The sequence below is a fragment of the Siphateles boraxobius genome, unplaced genomic scaffold (genome assembly GCF_051911475.1).
Source record: "Siphateles boraxobius isolate OS27281-9 unplaced genomic scaffold, OSU_SipBor_1 27, whole genome shotgun sequence".
In the NCBI taxonomy this organism is placed as follows: Eukaryota; Metazoa; Chordata; class Actinopteri; order Cypriniformes; family Leuciscidae; genus Siphateles; species Siphateles boraxobius.
Window position 1 is genome coordinate 365,001 of NW_027508887.1, and position 22,077 is coordinate 387,077.

At 38.8% G+C, this 22,077-nt stretch overlaps 3 protein-coding genes across 8 annotated transcripts in view; 2 read left to right on the forward strand and 1 right to left on the reverse strand.

Annotated features, from left to right (window-relative positions):
* Nucleotides 1-13,006, reverse strand: part of smarca4b (SWI/SNF related BAF chromatin remodeling complex subunit ATPase 4b) — a 63,161-nt gene extending 50,155 nt beyond the window's left edge. For 3 of the 4 annotated variants that reach the window (XM_077245577.1, XM_077245575.1, XM_077245576.1), the window contains exons 1-7: nucleotides 12,873-13,006; nucleotides 8,057-8,289; nucleotides 7,875-7,980; nucleotides 6,650-7,048; nucleotides 2,282-2,380; nucleotides 998-1,265; nucleotides 528-654 (exon numbers count right to left, since the gene is read on the reverse strand). In XM_077245577.1, coding sequence (XP_077101692.1) covers nucleotides 528-654; nucleotides 998-1,265; nucleotides 2,282-2,380; nucleotides 6,650-7,048; nucleotides 7,875-7,980; nucleotides 8,057-8,275 — 1,218 coding nt within the window. In that variant the 5' untranslated portion in view covers nucleotides 8,276-8,289; nucleotides 12,873-13,006. Of the gene's footprint in view, nucleotides 1-527; nucleotides 655-997; nucleotides 1,266-2,281; nucleotides 2,472-6,649; nucleotides 7,049-7,874; nucleotides 7,981-8,056; nucleotides 8,290-12,872 lie in introns of those variants that run through there. The other variant, XM_077245578.1, reaches the window with a different exon arrangement.
* A 3,561-nt stretch (nucleotides 13,007-16,567) lies between these two features.
* On the forward strand, nucleotides 16,568-21,708 carry LOC143752899 (uncharacterized). The gene is made up of 3 exons (XM_077245564.1): nucleotides 16,568-16,690; nucleotides 16,965-17,133; nucleotides 18,953-21,708. Exons 1-3 carry the CDS (start codon nucleotides 16,643-16,645, stop codon nucleotides 19,828-19,830), a joined length of 1,095 nt encoding a protein of 364 aa, XP_077101679.1. The 5' UTR covers nucleotides 16,568-16,642; the 3' UTR covers nucleotides 19,831-21,708.
* A 281-nt stretch (nucleotides 21,709-21,989) lies between these two features.
* marf1 (meiosis regulator and mRNA stability factor 1) overlaps nucleotides 21,990-22,077 on the forward strand; it is a 45,120-nt gene continuing 45,032 nt past the window's right edge. For all 3 annotated transcript variants that reach the window (XM_077245580.1, XM_077245581.1, XM_077245582.1), the window contains exon 1: nucleotides 21,990-22,056. The gene's annotated coding sequence lies outside the window, so the exon portion shown is untranslated. The remainder of the gene's footprint in view (nucleotides 22,057-22,077) is intronic.

Here is a 22,077-nt window from a genome sequence, read left to right on the forward strand (position 1 = left end):
AGTGAATATTAGTGAGGTTCCGATTGAATGTTTGTGAGGTTCCGATTGAATGTTGGTGAGGTTCTGAGTGAATGTTCATCAGGTTCCGAGTAAATGTTGGTGAGGTTCCGAGTGAATATTAGTGAGGTTCCGATTGAATGTTTGTGAGGTTCCGAGTGAATGTTCGTTTGGTTCCGAGTGAATGTTCGTGAGGTTCCGAGTGAATGGTGGTGAGGTTCTGAGTGAATGTTCGTGAGGTTCCGAGTGAATGTTCGTCAGGTTCCGAGTGAATGTTGGTGAGGTTCTGAGTGAATGTTGGTGAGGTTCCGAGTGAATGTTGGTGAGGTTCCGAGTGAATGTTCATCAGGTTCCGAGTGAATGTTCGTCAGGTTCCGAGTGAATGTTGGTGAGGTTCTGAGTGAATGTTCATCAGGTTCCGAGTGAATGTTGGTGAGGTTCCGAGTGAATGTTTGTGAGGTTCCGATTGAATGTTCGTGAGGTTCCGAGTGAATGTTCGTGAGGTTCTGAGTGAATGTTTGTGAGGTCACCTGTCTCTGGAAGTTGAGCAGTCTGAGAGCTTTGAGCTCAATAGTAGCTTTGGTTCGCAGATCTCCAGCTAAAGACCCCGGGAGATTCTCCAGCTCCTGAATACGGTGAGTGATACGAGCTTCAAGCCTGCAGACACATCACAACAACACAAAGCGTCTGAAGAGCTGGTCCTCGGTACAATAGAGTCAAGTCAAGTCACCTTATTTATATAGTGCTTTTTACAATACAGACTGTTTCAAAGCAGCTTTACAGAGATAAAAGGAAAATAATGCAACTCAGTTTAGAAGAAAATAGCGTCACAGTCCAGCTTAAGTAAGTTCAGTGTCAAACTAACAATCAAAGACTACAGATTTTAGCCTAGGATTCTATTAGGATTTGCAAAATTTGTCTCAGACAGCCGAAATCGCACAGTGTGAACCCGACTTAACACTAGCAAAGCGCTCTTCAGTTTGAAGGCCGTGAGTCTCACCTGTACTCTCTCTCCTGCAGTATCTCAACCGGGTCCAGGCCGCAGGGCTTCTGAACGGGCGTGATGCGGTTCTGCTTCTGGTGCAGCGGCACCATGGTGTTGGGCTGGGACGGGTGGGTCAGATGACCTGGCGATTGGGTTTGCGGCGGCATGACTGGCGAGGCGGCCGGTGGCACCGACGGTGGAGCCGGTGAAGGGCGTCCCGTGGGCTGAGGAGCCATCAGCTTCTGAGGAGCGTTCGAAGGAGTCGCTGCGTTCACCATCGGACCTGTCGCATTGGACATACATCACTACACTGCGAAAAATATATATTTTGTCTTGTTTCCAGTCAAAATCTCTAAAAATTCTTAAATCAAGATGGATTTATTAAATTAGTAAAATGCCATAAGATATTATGTCTCGTTTCCAGGGGGGAATCAAAATAAGTGAGGTTTTGCTTAAAACATGCAAAAGTATCTGCCAATGGGGTAAAAAAAAAATAATGTTCATTTTTTTCTTACCTCATTGGCAGATAATTTAGATTGTTTTAAGCAAAAACTCACTTAATTTATATTTTTTCTCCAGAAAACTAAACATAATATCTAATGGCATTTTACTCATCTAATAAATGCTTCTTGATTTAAGAACTTTTTGATATTTGGACTGGAAACAGGACAAAAATACTGAGTAAGAAAATCTTTTTTTGCATTGTGGGGTTGAGTATCGATTCAGATGTTCCAATTCGATTCGATTTCGATTCTAAATTTGATTTTGATTCCCGAATCGACTCAATTGATATATTTAATAAAAATACTATATTTATAAAAAAAAAGAACAGTGCACATAAGTTTACAAGTGGTTAATTAATCAAAATAAATTAAGAAATTTAAAGAAATTAAACCTGTATATTAAACTCTTTTTATTTTAGGTACACTTGGGTACATCAAAACAGAACCCAACTCTATATTTTAAATGCAAACAATGAATAGAGAGGATTTTGATGCAAGATGAAAAATTGATGCTTAAAAGTCAGAACAGCCGCATGCCTTAATCAAACAGGATTCGGTTATTTTATGTTTAAGATAAAGCAAACATAAAATCTCACATCATTAACTGTAACATGAAGGCTTCAAGCCTATGAACAGTGTAAACACTGTAAAACACTGGCTTTTGGGTGATAGATAAATAAATATGGGAAAAAAATCGATTAGTTTTTGATTCGACCACAATTTAAAATCGACAAATCTATATTTTTGCCCAGCCCTGTACATCTCCACAGGCTCAAGCTCACGGATGCGCTCTCACCGTCAGCCCAGGGTTTGGGGGGTCCGTTGTGGTTCTGGCCCTGAACACCAGCCGGGATTCCTGAAGGTCCAGGAGGAGGCATGTTGGGTCCCACCATCCCTGCGGAGCAACCGGCACAAACTAACCCTTTACTAAAGTCACCACAGACGACTGAACGTTCTCAAGAACCACTCCATCATTAAGAAGACAACTGAGAAAAACACATGATCCCGCATTAGAAAACAATTAGAAACGAGGTATCACACAGAACCGGGATTGGGAGGGTTACAAATGACTTCATAAAAAAGTATTTAGAAATGTAAACCAAGCACCACAATATGAAAGTAATGTAATCTGATTACTTTTGGATTACTTCAAGGTCACATATGTAAATAAAGTCAAGTAAACAGCAATATCATCAAAGTACTTTTATTTAATGTGAATTTAAAATTGAAACTTATAAAAACTAGGCTATTAAAACTAAGCAATGATGTCTTGTTTCATCACCTAGAGATTACAAAGCCCTGTATATACAGCATTGAGCGTGACAGTCACTCATTTCAGTCTTTTGTCACACTCTCCCGCCACACATTGTATTTCTCACGCTGAAAAACTATTTGTAATATATTTAATATGCCGCAGCGCCCAAACTCTGGACGCGCCGCTCTCACTGTGGAACCGGCAGGAATCAAGCGCGTCTCCTCTGGTGTTGTTCGTCGAGCTACACAATAGCCAATCAGAAAATAGCACTATTGTATCTGGGTAAGATTTAACGCAAAAACCAATTAAAAAAATGTATCCAAATATCTATAACTAAAACATCTAAAAACTCTAAATTGTTATTCATCTGTTGCACAAAAGCAACAAGAACTAAAACAATTTACAGGCCAGAGTTTCTATTTATAAACTGTTTGCAGCGTTGAACAATGTAGCCAATCACAGACATGTTTTGATTTCTTGAATGCAATAATAGCCAATCAGATGCAAATCTGCTCAAAACTGACTTTCTGTTCAGTGCTGAATTCTGCATGCTGACAAATCCTCTGATTATAACAAACAAAGTGTAGATATTATGAAAGATTCTTTGTGCAGTCAGCTTCATTGATAATAACGATGAATATCGCGATTGAAGTGAGATGTCAGCTTTTTAGGAATTATTAAGGGACTCAGGGAACTTTGTGCGCATTCTGTCATGCCAAACCATGTACGCTGTAGCCTGCTTGCTTTATGCTAAATTAACAGTGGTTTGTGAATGTTGATGCTTTAATAACAAATAATTTCTAGGGATCATTTATGCTGATGTGTAGGCGGTGGTGACACGTAGGCTAACTTGAAAGTATTCAATGGAGGTACAGAAAAAATGTATTTATACTTTTATGCAGGCTTTTGCTGGCAGGAGAGGGACAAAACATGAATGTTGCGGGCAGGAGCTTGAGCAGGAAACATATATTTGTGCAGGAGCGTGACTGAAAAATCCGTCTCTCTTGGGTCTAATGTCCACTTTTGAGTGGAAGAAAAAACATGCTGTTTTCGTGCATGTTTCTTTAAATGCAAATGAGCTGCTGAGTCCCCACCCCATTTTTCAGAAGTGGGCGGAGCCTTTACAGCTTGTGCCTCAAATACTCTGACAAAAACTTAAACATCTGTTTGGTTTTTATTATCATATCTATCGCTGTCACGCTTGTGACATTGCAGTTCTTCATCTTCATAAAAGTTTATTACCCACATGCGTTTTAAAGCCATATGAGTCTAAACTTCTGATATATGGTTTTCTGAGCGCACACATCTGAATCATGCACAGAAAGCTGGATGTCAGACGGAGCGTCCCGTGAGTATTAAACTAACTTCTCTTTATCGTCTTATTGCGCTTAAACTGTCAAACACACACAAGGTTATGTCAAAAACACAAAGTTCACATAAACACGGTCTGTTATGTCTGTGAAAGTAAACAGCAGGTGAAGAAATCACATGTGTATATTAGATCTGTGTATTAAAGTGAAAGCGGAGTATTATACAGTTCCTGCTGTTGATATGAATCAAACAACAAAAGAAAAACAGAAAATCACTCACTGCTCTTGACTGAATAACTTCAGTAGCTTTAATAAGAATATTCAAATATCTTACTTGAATGCTGCTGTTAAACGTTCTGGTGAGGAGATAAACATGGCAGACTGTGTACAGCTCACTGAGGGCGGGTTTATGCTAAAAGGGCGGAGTCTGTCAGAGTCGTGGGCGTGGCCTAAGCAATGTGACATCAAACTGTACAGAAACTGCAAACGTCTTATTCTGAAATACTGCTTATGATTTATGGGGATTAGAAAAAAAGGATTGGGTTGATTTTTACCAATATACAGGTCCTTCTCAAAAAATTAGCATATTGTGATAAAGTTCATTATTTTACATAATGTAATGATAAAAATTAAACTTCCATATATTTTAGATCCATTGGAACTTTGGTCTTTTATTGTTTTAATACTGATGATTTTGGCATACAGCTCATGAAAACCCAAAATTCCTATCTCAAAAAATTAGCATATCATGAAAAGGGTCTCTAAACGAGCTATTAACCTAATCATCTGAATCAACTAATTAACTCTAAACACCTGTAAAAGATTCCTGAGGCTTTTAAAAACTCCCAGCCTGTTTCATTACTCAAAACCGCAATCATGGGTAAGACTGCCGACCTGACTGCTGTCCAGAAGGCCATCATTGACACCCTCAAGCAAGAGGGTAAGACACAGAAAGAAACTTCTGAACAAATAGGCTGTTCCCAGAGTGCTGTATCAAGGCACCTCAGTGGGAAGTCTGTGGGAAGGAAAAAGTGTGGCAAAAAACGCTGCACAACGAGAAGAGGTGACCGGACCCTGAGGAAGATTGTGGAGAAGGACCGATTCCAGACCTTGGGGACCTACGGAAGCAGTGGACTGAGTCTGGAGTAGAAACATCCAGAGCCACCGTGCACAGGCGTGTGCAGGAAATGGGCTACAGGTGCCGCATTCCCCAGGTCAAGCCACTTTTGAACCAGAAACAGCGGCAGAAGCGCCTGACCTGGGCTACAGAGAAGCAGCACTGGACTGTTGCTCAGTGGTCTAAAGTACTTTTTTCGGATGAAAGCAAATTTTGCATGTCATTCGGAAATCAAGGTGCCAGAGTCTGGAGGAAGACTGGGAAGAAGGAAATGCCAAAATGCCTGAAGTCCAGTGTCAAGTACCCACAGTCAGTGATGGTCTGCGGTGCCATGTCAGCTGCTTGTGTTGGTCCACTGTGTTTTATCAAGGGCAGGGTCAATGCAGCTAGCTATCAGGAGATTTTGGAGCACTTCATGCTTCCATCTGCTGAAAAGCTTTATGGAGATGAAGATTTCATTTTTCAGCACGACCTGACACCTGCTCACAGTGCCAAAACCACTGGTAAATGGTTTACTGACCATGGTATTACTGTGCTCAATTGGCCTGCCAACTCTCCTGACCTGAACCCCATAGAGAATCTGTGGGATATTGTGAAGAGAAAGTTGAGAGACGCAAGACCCAACACTCTGGATGAGCTTAAGGCCGCTATCGAAGCATCCTGGGCCTCCATAACACCTCAGCAGTGCCACAGGCTGATTGCCTCCATGCCACGCCGCATTGAAGCAGTCATTTCGGCAAAAGGATTCCCGAACAAGTATTGAGTGCATAACCGAACATAATTATTTGAAGGTTGAGTTTTTTTTGTATTAATAACACTTCTTTTAATGGTCGGATGAAATATGCTAATTTTTTTAGATTTTGGGTTTTCATGAGCTGTATGCCAAAATCATCAGTATTAAAACAATAAAAGACCTGAAATATTTCAGTTGGTGTGCAATGAATCTAAAATATATGAAAGTTTAATTTTTATCATTACATTATGGAAAATAGTGAACTTTATCACAATATGCTAATTTTTTGAGAAGGACCTGTAGAGTGTGTGGATGTATACACACTCAGCCTACAAACATTTATGTTCAAAATTTTGCATAATAGGTCTCCTTTCAGGGTTCAGAAAGCTGTAAATCTGGCCAAATAATGAATCCCATCATCAGTGACAGAACAACCCAAATAACTTGTGTTGTCAGATACATGTCTCATGGAGGGATCAGAAGCAGCCTTTTAATACCATATTATTAATAGCCTTATTATTATTATTATTATCATTATCGTTACCACTACTACGACTATTTACGAAAAAATTTCGCCAAACGACGAGTAATGTGACCACACCCGCAAGCATAAGCAAATACCACTAAATAAAAATTATGTTACCTTTTAATCTGAAAAATACTTAAATAATTTAATAACTTAAATAAATATATATTTTTTTATTTAAAAAAAGATACATGTCTGGTACTGTAATCGTGTCAAATCTCACCATGTCCTCTGCTGAAGCCGGCGCTCCCTCCTCCTCCCCCCGGTGTTAAACTGGTCAGGGACGGTCCCGGTGGCATGCCTGGCATGGGCCGCTTGCCCTGCACTGCCATCTGCAGGTGTTCTGGGAGAGGCTGCCCGCGCGCCAGCATCTTATAGGCCATGATCTGCGCACGCAGCTGGTGGAGCTGGCTCTGGTTGAAGGGTGTCGGGGGGGCAGAGGAGCTCGAGACGCTGGCGCCGGACACTGAGACGGCGCCTTGGGTTCCCGGGCGGTTCTGGCCGTCCACACCCTCCAGTGAGGCCGAGCTGGAGCCGGTGGACAGGAGAGGACCTGAAGGAGGCCCGCTGGTGGACATGGGACTGGACACGTGTTCTGAAGCGCCTAGCGGAGACGTGTATCCTGAACAGATCAGAACAGATCAATCAAAACACTGTTGTGACAAGAACAATGTGTTATTTATATATAAAATATGTTTATTTATATATAATATAAATATAGAGGCATGCAAATATTTCTTAAATATATACATGCATGTGTGTGTATTTATATATACATAAATAATTATAAACAGTACACACACATGTATTATGTAAACATAAACTTTCTTTTAGGATGCGATTAATCGTTGCCCAGCACTAGTTTTTATCAATTTTTATTACGTTTTAGTTGCTTTAGTACATCAAGTTAAACTAAATTAAAATGAGAAATAAAAGTTAACTTTTTTTGTTTTTTTACATTTATTATATTGATATTAATAGTGATTGAGAGTGGAGCAGCGGTGAGTATTAGTGATGATTATCAGGGCCAGTTAAAGTTTTCAAAATTTTGTGCCATTTAGTTTTTTTATATGAATATATAGTTTTTATTCATTTTTATTAGGTTTTAGTTATTTTAACACATCAAGTTAAACTAAATTAAAATGAGAAATAAAAGAAGTTAAAAAAAATTATATTTTATTTTACGTTTATTATATGTATATTAATGCCATACGGGGATCTTGAGAGTGGAGCAGCGGTGAGTATTAGTGATGATCATCAGGGCCAGTTAAAGTTTTCATAATTTTGTGCTACTTTGTTATTTTTATTAGTTTTTTTTTTATGTCTATATAGTTTTAATTCGTTTTTAGTTATTTTAGTACATCAAGTTAAACTAAATTAAAATGAGAAATAAAAGTAGTTCACATTTTTTATATTTTATTATATGTATATGAATGTGATACGGGGACCTTGCGAGTGCTGGTCCATCGGGCTCCCGGGACGGGTCATCCTCATGGGAACCACCTTCATCTGACTGAAGCGAGCGTCTTCTGAAGCGAGGCTCTCCTCCACAGGCTTCGGGACAAACACAAACATTACCCCTCTGACCTGTTTACCGTAGTAAAACATTTAGAATTATTGAGCTTCCCACCTTGTGCATCTGATGCAAACTCTCCTGGCTGTATCCCGCAGATGTTTGCTGAGGAAAGACGTGTCCCGTGGCAGTGGCCGGTCCGGGACTGGGGCCCATCATGCTGTGTGAGGATCCAGGGGACAGTCCTGAACCCAGAGCGGCCCCGGGAGACGGGCCCGGGCCCGGCGAAGGCCCCGCACAGGGAGTCCCACCTAACGGGGGCTCTGGGGTGGACATGCCTCACACACACCCTGACACAACGAGAACACGTTGACATTATGAAATTAACACCTAAAAATCAACTGTGGAGGATTGAAAGAGGAAGGAGGAGATGCTGGATGACAGGATTTTGTTTGAATAAGGAATGTATGAAAAAATTATTTTAAAAAGTTATATATATATATATATATATATATATATATATATATATATATATATATATACACAGAGGTGTCAAGTAACGAAGTACAAATACTTCGTTACCTTACTTAAGTAGAAATGTTGGGTATCCATACTTTACTGGAGTAATTATTTTTCAGCCGACTTTTTACTTCTACTCCTTACATGTTCACTCAATTATCTTTACTTTCTACTCCTTAAATTTTAAAAATTGCCTCGTTACTACCATTTCATTTCGGCTTGTTTTAATTCCGGCTTGTCATCGTTGAAAAAATGCTATCCAGATATATCGCGCGATCCGGATAGAGTGACTTTGATTGTGGGATGAGAAGTATAAACATATACCATTCCGACACACTATTGGTTTGTACGCGGTCCATCGCACCTGCACATGTAGGCTAGTACATATACATATGGTTCTTTAATGTTATTTGCATTGTACTAAAATTCATTCATTTTCAATGGACATATATGCGGCTGAAACAGGGAGCCTAGTGCATATCAAATTTATCAACATTAACATTTTAATATAACCTTATAGTCATGATGGCCTTTAGAAAAATGTGTTTTTGAGGATGCGGGGTAGTGCACTATAGGCCCCTGTGCGCGGCCTAAGCTTTTGTCCTTAAAGGGTAACTAAACACTAAAACAACTTTTTTTAGTTAACGATCTGTAAGAATGGAGCTTCGTAAATGCTGTTCATTGATTCCAGTAAATTTTTTGACATTTGGGTTTAAAGTGTTTTAATTCTACAATATATGGTATAAAAACGTCTGAGTGCTGCCCTCTTCAGGATGAACGGTGGCTACTGCAGTTGAATTTTCCTATTGGATGTTTGCGGTGGTTCGCGACGCAGCGGTTGTTGGTGACGTAGGCAGGTTCCATACAAAGAGATGCATCTCAGGTGCACGCCCCCCTCCGCTGGGCTCCGCCCACTTTTCCAGCATTTTTCAAATATTGCCAGTGGGTGGAGTCAGGCTCTGACCAGGGGTTTAGTTACCCTTTAAGTTAATGGCATTCTTTTATACTTTAAGCAGTTTTGAAACCAGTACTTTTACTTGAGTAAAAAGCTTGAGTTCATACTTCAACTTCTACAGAAGTCTTTTTAAACCCTATATCTATACTTCTACCTGGGTAATGAATTTGAATACTTTTGACACCTCTGTCTGTATATATATATATATTTCTTTTTGGCAAGTAGAAGTTCTGAATGGCCGGTAACTTAAACATTTCGTAGCCAAATTGTCCAGTGAGTGAAAAAGTTAATTTCAAACCCTGATTATGAACTATTTATATAATGTTTTACATGACAGCTGCTCTGTCAGTGTGCTTTATGTTAGAGCTGGCTGTGATGACTTCTAAATACTCAAAAAAATATATACTCATTAAAGTACAATTTATTTACATGACATTTTTTGTTTTTAAAAGGACAGTTCACCCAAAAATGAAAATTCTGTCATTATTTACTCACTCTCATTTTGTTCCAAACCTGTAAGAGTTTGTTTCTCTGTTGAACACAAAAGAAGATATTTTAAAGAATGTTGGTAATCAGACAGTTGATGGTAGCCATTTTCTTCCAAAGTAAGAAAAAAATACCATGGAAGAAAATGGCTAGCTATACCATCAACTGTTTGATTACCAACATTCTTTAAAATATCTTCTTTTGTGTTCAACAGAGAAACAAACTCTTACAGGTTTGGAACAAAATGAGAGTGAGTAAATAATGACAGAATTTTCATTTTTGGGTGAAATGTCCTTTTAAAGTCTCCCTGTGGTGAAAATCCCACTTTTAATGTTGTTTATGTGTCTATGTGGTGTTTTTAATATGCTTTAAGACAAATATGTGTAAATTCATAAGTCGACGGCATTGCTGAGTATTTTCTGCTTAAAACTGCAGTGAACCAAAGACAGTCTCAAAAACACGCTTTGAAATCGCTGGTGTTTCTGACGTCACAAACTACCTTGTAACCAATCAGATCAACGTGTGATCGTCAACGAGTGGATCTCTGAGTGAGTGAAGGCGGGGCTCATTTGCATATTCATAGAACTGCAAATACTAAATGATGAGGCAATGTGTCCTGTTACATTCAAGATATTTTAAGGCATGAAGAAATTTGTTTTTAATGAAAAAAACTTTTGGTGATCAAAGATGAGTTTTAAGGGATAGATTTATTGACTACATGGGGACATTAAGAGACATTTTCTTGGTAGTATGGCTTCTAGAATCTGATTTTGTCCTTTTGGGATCAATGACGCTTCATAACATGATCTGAAGACATTCTAAATTTAAGTGAATTACAGACAGTAAACCCTGCTGAAAAAGCAGCTAAACCCAGACTAGCCCTGTCCTGAACACACAATTATATTGTTCTCATTTTATGTGGTCGATATGACAGAATGTTGCACGTAACCGTATTTTCATTTTTTGAAGTGATTTCAATCATATTTCAAGCAACTGAAAACCATCATGGCGAAACTGAAGTTTCACAGCTTAAAGGAGCTGTATGTAAGAAATTTATTTAAATTAATCATAAAATGGACCTGATATGTCACTAGACATTAAGAAATCATGTTCATTTCAAATACTTATATCACTGACAACAGTGGTCCGGCCAGGATATTGTCATTTAAAAAGTGAAGTTGCAGCCCTCAACTGATGTTGATGTTGTCATGTTGTGTTTTGGTCTGATGCGTCACCCTCCGCCTATCTACCAATCACGAAGTCAGTAGTGTTGCGGCATCCGGGTTGCCAGCTCTGCTCTAGTTACCACAGCTGCAGCTACAAACGTGTCGGAATCGGATAAAAAAAAAAAAGTCTAATGTTGCGAATCAGATAACCTGATAAATTCATAAACTCGTTATGAGTCCGAAATACTTCGTGACAAAGTCCGAAATAAAACAAGGATCTGTGTAGGACATGCCTTTGAAAGATGGAGACGGCTGAAAACGGAGAAGAATTTCTGGACACGTAAGATTCATCTATGTTTGGGTGACTTGTACTTGATGTAAATGGACATTTCAAATATTCATGACAGTCGAACAAAGTTATGCATGTTCGTGCAAAGTAACGTTACGTTAGCTCGTATGGAGGAGGTGGGTCATCGAAATGGAAACACTATAGGCGCAATTCCACGGTAAAATAACTTTTTCTAACGTCCATAACACCAATGTAAAGCACATTGTAGCCTATGATGTGAATAATGTGTCCCACTTGGAACGTTTTGTAGCCTACTTGTTTATCATGCAAGTTCTACAGCCAAAAATAATAGAATGACATGTAATCTTTCACATATTTTAGCGTTATGGACGTGTACTGCAGGGTAAGTTAAAAAATACAGCTGGTCGCTTTCACTTATAGCGTCAGCTAAATGAATAGCTGTATCTTTGATATAGATTACACACAGTGACCGAGGCTTGTGCTTGTACTTACGTTAATGACAGATACCTACCGTTACTAAGTTATACTAACAGCTACTGTTCTAACAATGTACTGTCACATACGAGCGTACATCTTTACTATTATATTTGGCTAATCGCCATTAGTAAATTTTTGCGATATATAATTACTTTGCAAAACATCTCTCATTTGAAGCATAAACATAATTAACAGAAAAAGCTTCTTTTAGCAGCCTACGCTCCCGCTGGATCCTGCAGCCTATCTGGCAACCTCGAGTCAGGGAGGAGGGGGAGGGGATACACCGCTCTACAGTCATTTGAAAGTTATTGCAGTACCAGTTTTGGCCACAATCCTACATACTGCTCCTTTAAGGAAATAATCCATTATTTATCGGCTTTATCATAGCGGCCAATTTCATTATCAGGCCAATATCAATAACATTACAAATGAACGTAGGCCTATATCGTTATCTTGTGCATCCCCAAGAAAAATCACACTATAATACCAGTTTCTGCACTTTCGACCAAGGAATTTCCATATCATTTTATACAGACTGTCCACACAATGAATAATTAATATCCAATATAAATTAGTTAAGATTTATTTTACACTAGGGGAAAATATACTATGGAAATTCCCTTTTGAATTGGTATCCATGACTTTTCCAGGCCTGGAAATCACGTTTTTCTATATGCACTGTATTGAACAGGTATTCTATGATGATACTAATAATGATAAGGATTTATTGGTGTCAGATGATTAGACATGAGGAAAATTTGTTATAGGAAAATAAGCCAAGCCTGAGCATTTGACAGGGCTATAAAATGTCGTCCAGCTCGAGCTTCTGGATGATCCTCCGTTGAACATCTGCACACCCACCGATCATCCGTTAAGATCAAACTCGCATGAAATACTGAGTCATATTGAAACACTGCGATAGAAATAATGACGTCAAGTGGCCAGACAGGCTGAGGCTGTCGCGCTCACAGTATTGAGATCAGCACGATCATAATTCCTTGCCAGTTTAATCAGACTTACCCGTAGTATAATAAACGAGGCGGACGCGCTCGAGCTGATGACGGAGCCCACGGTGTTTAATTACCCGATCCGCGCCGCGACATCCGTTCCGTTCATTCGGTTGATGTTCATGTACGGAGCGCCGCTGCGGACACAGAGCATCAAACAGCTCGAGAGAGAGAAAGAGAGAGAGAGACCGAGAGAGGGGGAGCGAAATACATATTTAAATTACACAAAAAATATTTTATATTATATAAGTTGTATTTTGTCTGTTTTCCTTATTTGTGTTTTGCTGTTTAGTCCAAAAAATATATATAATAGTCCTGGGTTTTTTCAATCCATGTTTGTGTCAAATATGGATAACCGTTGGTTTAAATTTTTAAATTACATTTTTAAATCCAACGGATTTGGCCCAAACATGGGTTGAAACAACCCAGCATTTTTGTTTTGTAATGGGGTCATAATATGGATTTAGTTTTAATTAGTTAATTTTGTTTTAATTCTAATTACATTTTATGAATTAAACAGCTCTTAAACACATTTAATTACTAGAAAAAACTGTTATACATAAAGTACTATCCAATCATTTAATACATTTTAAGAACTTTTTTTGCATAACGCGTTTTTTAGAATTAGAACAAACCCTAGAGTTCTATTTAAACTCCACTGAACCTTGTTTTCTAACTTTTTTCCTCATGAAATGTCCACCAACAAATTAAATGTCAAAAACCTATAGGCCTAGATAGCCTATATAACTAACAAATATATTCCTATTTTTCATGCCGGGTAACTACACTGGGACAGATGTAACACTAATTTTTAATAGCCTAGTTTAGGCTTGCATTAAATATACTGAAAATTTGTAAAAAATAAAATAAAAATATTTTAACATATCAATAGTTCAGAATGTCTGTGACTTTATGCTCTTAGTTCACCCAAAAATGAAAATTATGTCATTAATGACTCACCCTCATGTCCTTCCAAGCCCGTAAGACCTCCGTTCATCTTCAGAACACAGTTTAAGATATTTTAGATTTAGTCCGAGAGTTTTCTGTCCCTCCATTGAAAATCTATGTACGGTATACTGTCCTTGTCCAGAAAGGAAATAAAGACATCATCAAAGTAGTCCACGTGACATCAGTGGGTTAGTTAGAATGTTTTGAAGCATCGAAAATACATTTTGTTCCAAAAATAACAAAAACGACGACTTTATTCAGCATTGTATTCTCTTCCGGTTCTGTTGTCAATCCGCGTTCACGAGTCCGCAGTGACGCTGCTGACGTAAGACGAGCTGACGTGTATCTGGTGCGTCCGTGTATTCGGGTTCAAATAAATATGTCTGGTTAAAAAAAATGCAAGTCTTCCCCTGTGTGGAAATCCTTAGACATGTTTGCAAAGATTGTTTTGTTTCCAGCGTGCGTCTCCCTCAGACTGTAAACGAAGCTCGGGCGCACCAGACACACGTCAGCTCGTCTTACGTCAGCGGACTCATGAACGCGGATTGACAACAGAACCGGAAGAGAATACAATGCTGAATAAAGTCGTCGTTTTTGTTATTTTTGGAACAAAATGTATTTTCGATGCTTCAAAACATTCTAACTAACCCACTGATGTCACGTGGACTACTTTGATGATGTCTTTATTGCCTTTCTGGACAAGGACAGTATACCGCACATAGATTTTCAATGGAGGGACAAAAAGCTCTCGGACTAAATCTAAAATATCTTAAACTGTGTTCTGAAGATGAACGGAGGTCTTACGGGCTTGGAACGATATGAGGGTGAGTCATTTATGACATAATTTTCATTTTTGGGTGAACTAACCCTTTAACTCAAACCTGAATGAATGAGCCATCTCTACCGTTTGGTGTAGTTGTGCAATGCTAAAAAATCCACTACATGGCACTGTGTCTGTGAGCAGCATGCAATTTCAGTGTTCCTTCAAACCAAACAGCACAAGACACAGCGAAAATTTGCTCCTCCTTTGATGACGCATATCGGCGGGACTTTTAAAACTAATTTGTGCTGTTGCATGACCACCAAAAATATTTGTTGTATTTGTTTAAATACTCTTTAAAACTGACATTAAAAAAAAATTCTAATCAAATCTTGGGTGAAGTTTGCACTAGCAGCACGCGCGCACACACACACACACACGCACGCACGCACGCACGCACACACACACACACACACACACACACACACACACACACACACACACACACACACAAACACATACGCACGCGCACGCACGCACACACACACACACACACACACACACACACACACACACACACACACACACATGATGTGTTTGGAGCCATCAATAGCAGCCATCAGATTTTTTTATTGGTCAAGAAAATGCGCTCAATATGACTTGTTCTGAATGTTGTTCTTTCATTATGAACAGATGTCTCAACCGTTTGGTAGAGGATTGTATCTAAAATACTGTAGGGTCTAGTTAAATTTTTTTTGATTGTTGTTATTGTTATTATAATTGAATACAGTAAAAAATGCAAAGAAATAATTTTTTCTTTGCTTTTTTCATGGTGCGTTCCTTAAAGGGTTTTAAAGTCCCTATGAAATTAAAACCGGCAATTCCTTGTTTATTGAATATTGCAGTTTATTATAAATGTTTTTTTTAATGCGTCTCATAATCTAGAAATCAAAATAACTTTCTCTTGCAGCATCTCTTTTTTTCTCTGTCACTCGAGATCAGCCAATAGCAAACCACAAACATCCAATCAATTCCCCACGGACAAAATCAAGCCCCGCCCACATTTATTCTTGTCCAAGCGTTTCACTCGGACATACCGCGGTAAGAAAAGACAAGGGGAACTTCCGTTTCATGCTGCCTTTAATAATTGTCACAGAGGTGGGAGAACAGAAGTACATTGTCCCACTTCCAACATGCAGTCAAAATCCATCTATCCATCTAAAGTTATGTATAACACCTGGAGCTGATCCCAGTGTTAGGGACCGATGGCAAGGAAACATTCTGGATGGATGTATTCAGGGTTTGAAATTACTGTGACGGGTAACGCTGTCAAATCACTAGGCAATTTGGCGTGTTACTCTTTAGTTTACTCGCTTTATTGGGGAAGTCAAGAAGTTCGTGTAAGCCAAATCTGCGCAGATTTAGCGCAAATACTTAACTCGTGAGTGATCGTGATCTTGCGCAGAATCTGCGCATACCTGGCTTACTTGAACATGCCCGTCACTACGCAACACATAACGGCGCGCTTATCAATTTGCATTAAGGCAAAAGCGAAGATTAAAAAGCATTTGGTTAATATAAAACTAAGACATTATTATTTTACAAGATGTCCTACACTGTTTTGATGTTCTTTGTACTGTATTGATCTGTCCACCTAAAATACATATTTGGTGTAAAGGATCAGGATAAAAGCGGAAGGAAGGAGATGCTGAATGACAGGATTTAGTTTGAATAAGAAACTAATGTATGAAATCCAAATTTTAATATATATATAGTATATGATGCGACGTAGTTAATCTGGTTTATTTTATTTATTTATTTTTTGGCTTGAAACTTAGAAGTTCTGAATGGCCGGTAACTTAAAAATTTAGTAGCCAAATTGGTGAGTGAAAAAGTTAACATTCATTTACAACATCAATTCAATTCAATTCAATGATTCTTGGTAACATTTCGTTGCGTCTGTATGTGTCGGTGTGTGTGTCCTCCGCTGCTGTAGGAGGCGCTGCTGTTCGGCGTTCGACGAGGAGCGAGTTCCGGTGGATATATCAGATTTCTGCTAGTGTTCCTGCTCATCGATGAATTTCGTTGATAATTTACACAAATGGACGAGTAGGATGGATCTGGTGAGTGTTAAGTCGTTCTAATAGTACAGGCTGCTCGATTAACGGAGAATAAAGCCGGTTAAAAGGCTAGTCGATGTGTTTTTTGTGTCGAGCGCTCTCACGCGCCGCTGCGTTTACAGAATGAATTTTAATCTGATGTGAAGAGCGTGTCTCGATCTCGAGGTATATTCATGTTCAGTTGCTCTCAGACATGTTTATTGTGTAGTATATTGTCCTCTGTCAGTACCAGTTGACGCGGCTCGCGGTGTGTGTGATGTTGTTCACTCTGTTTTAGGACTTCGGGAACAAACTGCCCCAGGCTCTGTCGACAAACACTAAACTGCCCCAGTCTCTCTCCTCTAGCGCTAAATTTCTGCCCTCAGGCCCGTTTGAGCACTACGGTCGGCCCGTGGGAGTCAAAGTCAAAGAGGAAGACGAGAGTGTGGAAGATTTCTTTCATTTCGGTGAGTGACGTCACACACGCATTTCATATTTGCATGGTAAATGTGTTATTTTCCTGACATCGCTCACATTTTCCTTGATTTCATCACTACCACGTTAATATTAGCACAGCTAAAGATGTGTGTGCACTATTTTAACTTTTCCAGAATATAATGACCCAGACAGCAACAGTGTCGGCCCACATCTGGCACGAATGGAATCCACATGTAGCAGATGTGGGCCGGATCTGGGCCAACACTATGCTGCTGTCTGGGGAACAATGATAATAATGAGTAATAGTTGTGGTAATGAGTCATTTTCAATCTCAAAAGTTGTTTTTGTTGCAAATGTCGCACTTATAACATTAAACCTGAGTTTGTTAACGATTACATTTTATTCACAAACACGAGCACATTTTCAATTGTATGTTAATTAAAATGGGGAGGAATAAAAAAAAAAAAAAAGATTTATTTGGTAATAATTGACCAGATTATTAAAAACTAGTCTTGCAGAATGGTTAGAGAGACATGTTTCACTCAAACACCCACAGCATTCACTGACAGACTTTCTTCTGTGGAACAAAGTCAATGTTGATTGGTTGAACTAACCCTTTAATCTCATCTGTAATATTCCTTAATTTTCTTCTTACATCACGTTGCTCATAGCCTGTATTTTCCCTGATGCGTTTATTCAGCAACTTGAAGTGTTTTATTAAAATTCTGTAATTTACTCACTCTCATGTCGTTCTAAACCCATTCGATTTCCATTCATCTTCAAAGCACAAATCTAGATATTTTTAATGAATTTTAATTTTTAATGATACTTTACATTCATAAATAGATGGTAAAATAAATCAATTTGAACGGATCAGTCTAATCAAGTCTTCTGAAGAGACACGATCGCTTATATGATGCACAGATTTAATTTGGGCTTTTATTCACACATAAACATGAGCAAAAAAATGTTTACAATTTTGGCAAGTGGAAGCTCAACCAATAAGGTTTGTTCTCACGGGTCACATGGCATGGTTGAGCTTTTATGTTGGCTGATTAATGTTTATATGTGAATAAAAGCCTAAATTAAATCTGTTTGTCATATGAGATTGTCTTTTCTTGGATTAAACATGGATTTATTTTATGATTTCTTCGCGTGAACAGACTTTCAATGGAGGGACCGAAATCTCTCAGATTTCATTAAAGATCTTCATTTGTGTTTCAAAGATGAATGAAAGTCTTACGGGTTTGGAACGTCATGAGGGTGAGTAAATGGGTGAACTATCCCTTTAATTGAATAAAAAACTGCGAAACACACACACCTGATGATTGTTTTTCATGGGAATGAATCGGTAACACTTTACGTTCATTACTTTATTAACTAACATGAATTAACCTTGAGCAATACATTTGTTACTGTATTTGTTAATCTTTGTTAATGTTAGTTAATAAAAATAAAGCTGGTCATTGTTAGTTCACAGTGCATTAACTAATGTCAACAAGATTTTAATTGAGTATTAGTAAATGTTGAAATTAACAGATTAATAAATGCTGTATATGTGCCGTTCATTATCACTAATGAACTAATGAACATTATTGTAAAGTGTTACCAATGAATCCAGTATTTTGAGATTGAAAATGCTCTTGCGTATTATTATCATGCATGTCTGAAATTGCAATGCATTGTGTGTAATGGTCCACATTATAATTAAGAGTGATCTGTTATCAGAGGTAACTAAGTTATGCATTTCAGAAATGTACATATACAAAATCACCGTTAGCTAAACATGTATTCATTTGAACGATGTCGGTAACCCTGTGTGTGATGGTGTTGTTCTCTCCTGACCAGCTCAGCATCTGCAGCAACAGACCGGAGAGTGTCTCACGGCTTGTTGCGGCGACTCCGATCCTAAAAGCCTGTCTCTTCCCGATTCCCCCAAATCCAACAACCGCCCCTCGGCGGACCGGCCGTACCACTGCCAGGACTGCGGGAAATACTTCCGAATCAACGACATCAAGAGACACCAGAGAATACACAGCGGAGAGCGTCCGTTCCCGTGCTTCCAGTGCGGGAAGAACTTCCCCACGTCCGGGGATCTGAAACGACACGAGAGAATCCACACAGGAGAGCGTCCGTTTCACTGTCTGCAGTGCGGGAAGAATTTCTCCGACTCCGGGCATCTTAAGCAACACGAGAGAATGCATACGGGCGAGAGGCCGTATCAGTGTTCGCAGTGCGCAAAGCGCTTCTACAGATCAGGAGATCTCAAACGCCACCTGAGGATTCATAGTGGCGAGCGGCCGTATAAATGCCTCCAGTGCGGGAAAACCTTCTCGGATTCGGGACACTTGCGTGGACACCAGCGCATTCACACCGGAGAGAGACCGCACCGGTGCACCCTGTGCGAGAAGAGCTTCTTTAGATCCGGGGATCTGAAACGCCACCACAGAACACACACAGGCGAGAGACCGTATCAGTGTTTCCAGTGCGGGAAGAGCTTCTCCGAGTCGGGACATCTGAAGGAGCATCGCAGGATCCACACCGGGGAGAAGCCGTACCACTGTAACCAGTGCGATAAGAGCTTCTCCAGGCTGGAGCGTCTGAAGGGCCACCAGAGCATCCACACGGGCGAGAGGCCGTTCCACTGCACGCAGTGCGGGAAGAACTTCTTCCGCTCCGGAGAACTGAAGCGGCACCAGAGGATTCACAACGGGGAGCAAGCGTGAAGCACCTCTGCACTGACGAGGGCGTGACTACCAGGATCGGGACCATTCTTAATGTTTTTAAGAGAAGACTGCATTTATTTGATTAAAAATCCACAAAAAATGTGACATTATTATGATTTAAAACAGCTGTTTTCTATGTGAATATATAGTAAAGTGTAATTTATTCCTGTGATCAAAGCTGATTTTTTTTTTAGCATCGTTACTCCAGTCTTCAGTGTCACATGATCCTTCAGAAATCACTATAATATTGTGATTTGATACATTTCTGGTTATTATCAGTGTTGAAAATAATTATTTACATTTTTATTTCAGGATTATTTGATGAGTAGAAAGTTCAAAAGAACAGCATTAATCTGAAATAGAAGCTTTTGTAACATTAAACACTACCGTTCCAAAGTTTGGGGTCAGTAAGAATTTTTATTTTTGTGGGGAAATAAATAAAATAAATCAATACTTTTATGCATCAAGGACGAATTAAATGTATCAAAAGTTACAGTTAAGACATTTATAATGTTACAAAAGATTCTATTTCACATAAATGCTGTTCTTTTGAACTTTCTGTTCATCAAAGAATCCTGATAAATTGTACATAACTTTTTCCAACATTGATAATCATAAATGTTTCTTGAGCATCAAATCATCATATTATAGTGATTTCTGAAGGATCATGTGACACTGAAGACTGGAGTAATGATGCTAAAAATTCAGCTTTGATCACAGGAATAAATTACACTTTACTATATATTCACATAGAAAACAGTCATTTTAAATTGTCGTAATATTTAACAGTATTGTTTTTTTTGTTTGTTTGTCTTTTCAAATAAATGCAGCCTTGATGAGCAAGAGACTTCTTTTAAAAACATTAAAAATCGTACCGATCCAAAACTTTAGACTGGTAGTGTGTGTGAGGCTGAATGGGCCGTTCGTGTTCCTCTACTGTACCTGTGATACCGTAGAGAACTGATTCTCACTGACTTCTCCTCTTATTTCCCCGTTAGAAACCAGCAAATGCTGAACTCTAGCATCGTTACAAACACGTGCACCAGTTGTTCATTGCCGTAGACCGTTATGAACGGCTAACAAAGTACAAACGCCCCAGATTTCCTCGGATCCCGTCAGACTTTGCGTGGCGTTGGTCATGTGATCGGGTCGTTCATCACACTCTCTGTCTGTATGTTGTTGCGAGATATATAGTCAAGTGACTCATTAGAACTGTATATTGTACAGGAGGATATTATTATTGTGTATGCCTGCATTCCCTGTATTTAATGAATCCCCTTCAAATTGTTAAAAAAATATATAAACATGAATACTGTTTTGTCATAGTGCAGAAGCCGTCAACATGAGGCGATGCCTCTGAATCCTCTAATTTTGATGTGACCGTATGGTTTGTGCCAGTCTCTCAATGGTGGCCGTGTTTTACTAGCCGCTGTTAAACGCTTAAGAACACATTTATTGTTTAACTATAACACTTTGTCACACCTATCATGAAATAAGTTACAAAGTATAGATGTGCTCAGACTAATTTGATGTTAAGCACCAGCTAAATTGTATAGCAAACTGAGCTTTCTAATTATAAATCACATTAGATTTAGCTTTTAAGTTTTTTTTTTAAAATAAGCTCATTTAATTACGTTTATTATTGTTTTAAATTGTCGTATACTTTTTACTTTCTCTATATATGTGTGTATTTAACCATTTGTAGTTAGTGTGTATTCAGTTTGGAAGGCTTTGATGCGATCAGAAAGGCTTTTACAGCAATAAGAGCTGTGTTAAGGGATGCATTATAATTATAACAGTTTTGCTTCTTCATGTGCATGAATGTTTTCTTCATAATGTGTCATTAATAAACATTTCACCTGTACTAATGCCAGCACACAAGAAGAATCGTTTATTGGTCTTGTGTAACATTTTACATTTCCACAACAGACTGACTCGTTAATAAATGATAAAACTTCAGATAAATCGAGTGATTAAGGTTTGTTTAATGTTTGTATGGTGTTGAACGGATATTTTCATATCTGTCAAGGCAAATTACTCACACTTAGTTTTCTATTATTTAATTTAAATAATTTTAATATTTAGAAGTAAACACTGCAAATCGTTTCCGCTTTCTTGTGGAAGCGATGCTAATTTTACGACATCTGCGTTGGCTTTACGGCACTGATCAGTCGGAAGTCTGGTAACCAGGGAGACGGCTGGCGGCACTGCGGTCAGCGCGAGACGGTGAGCTCTTATTGATTCATA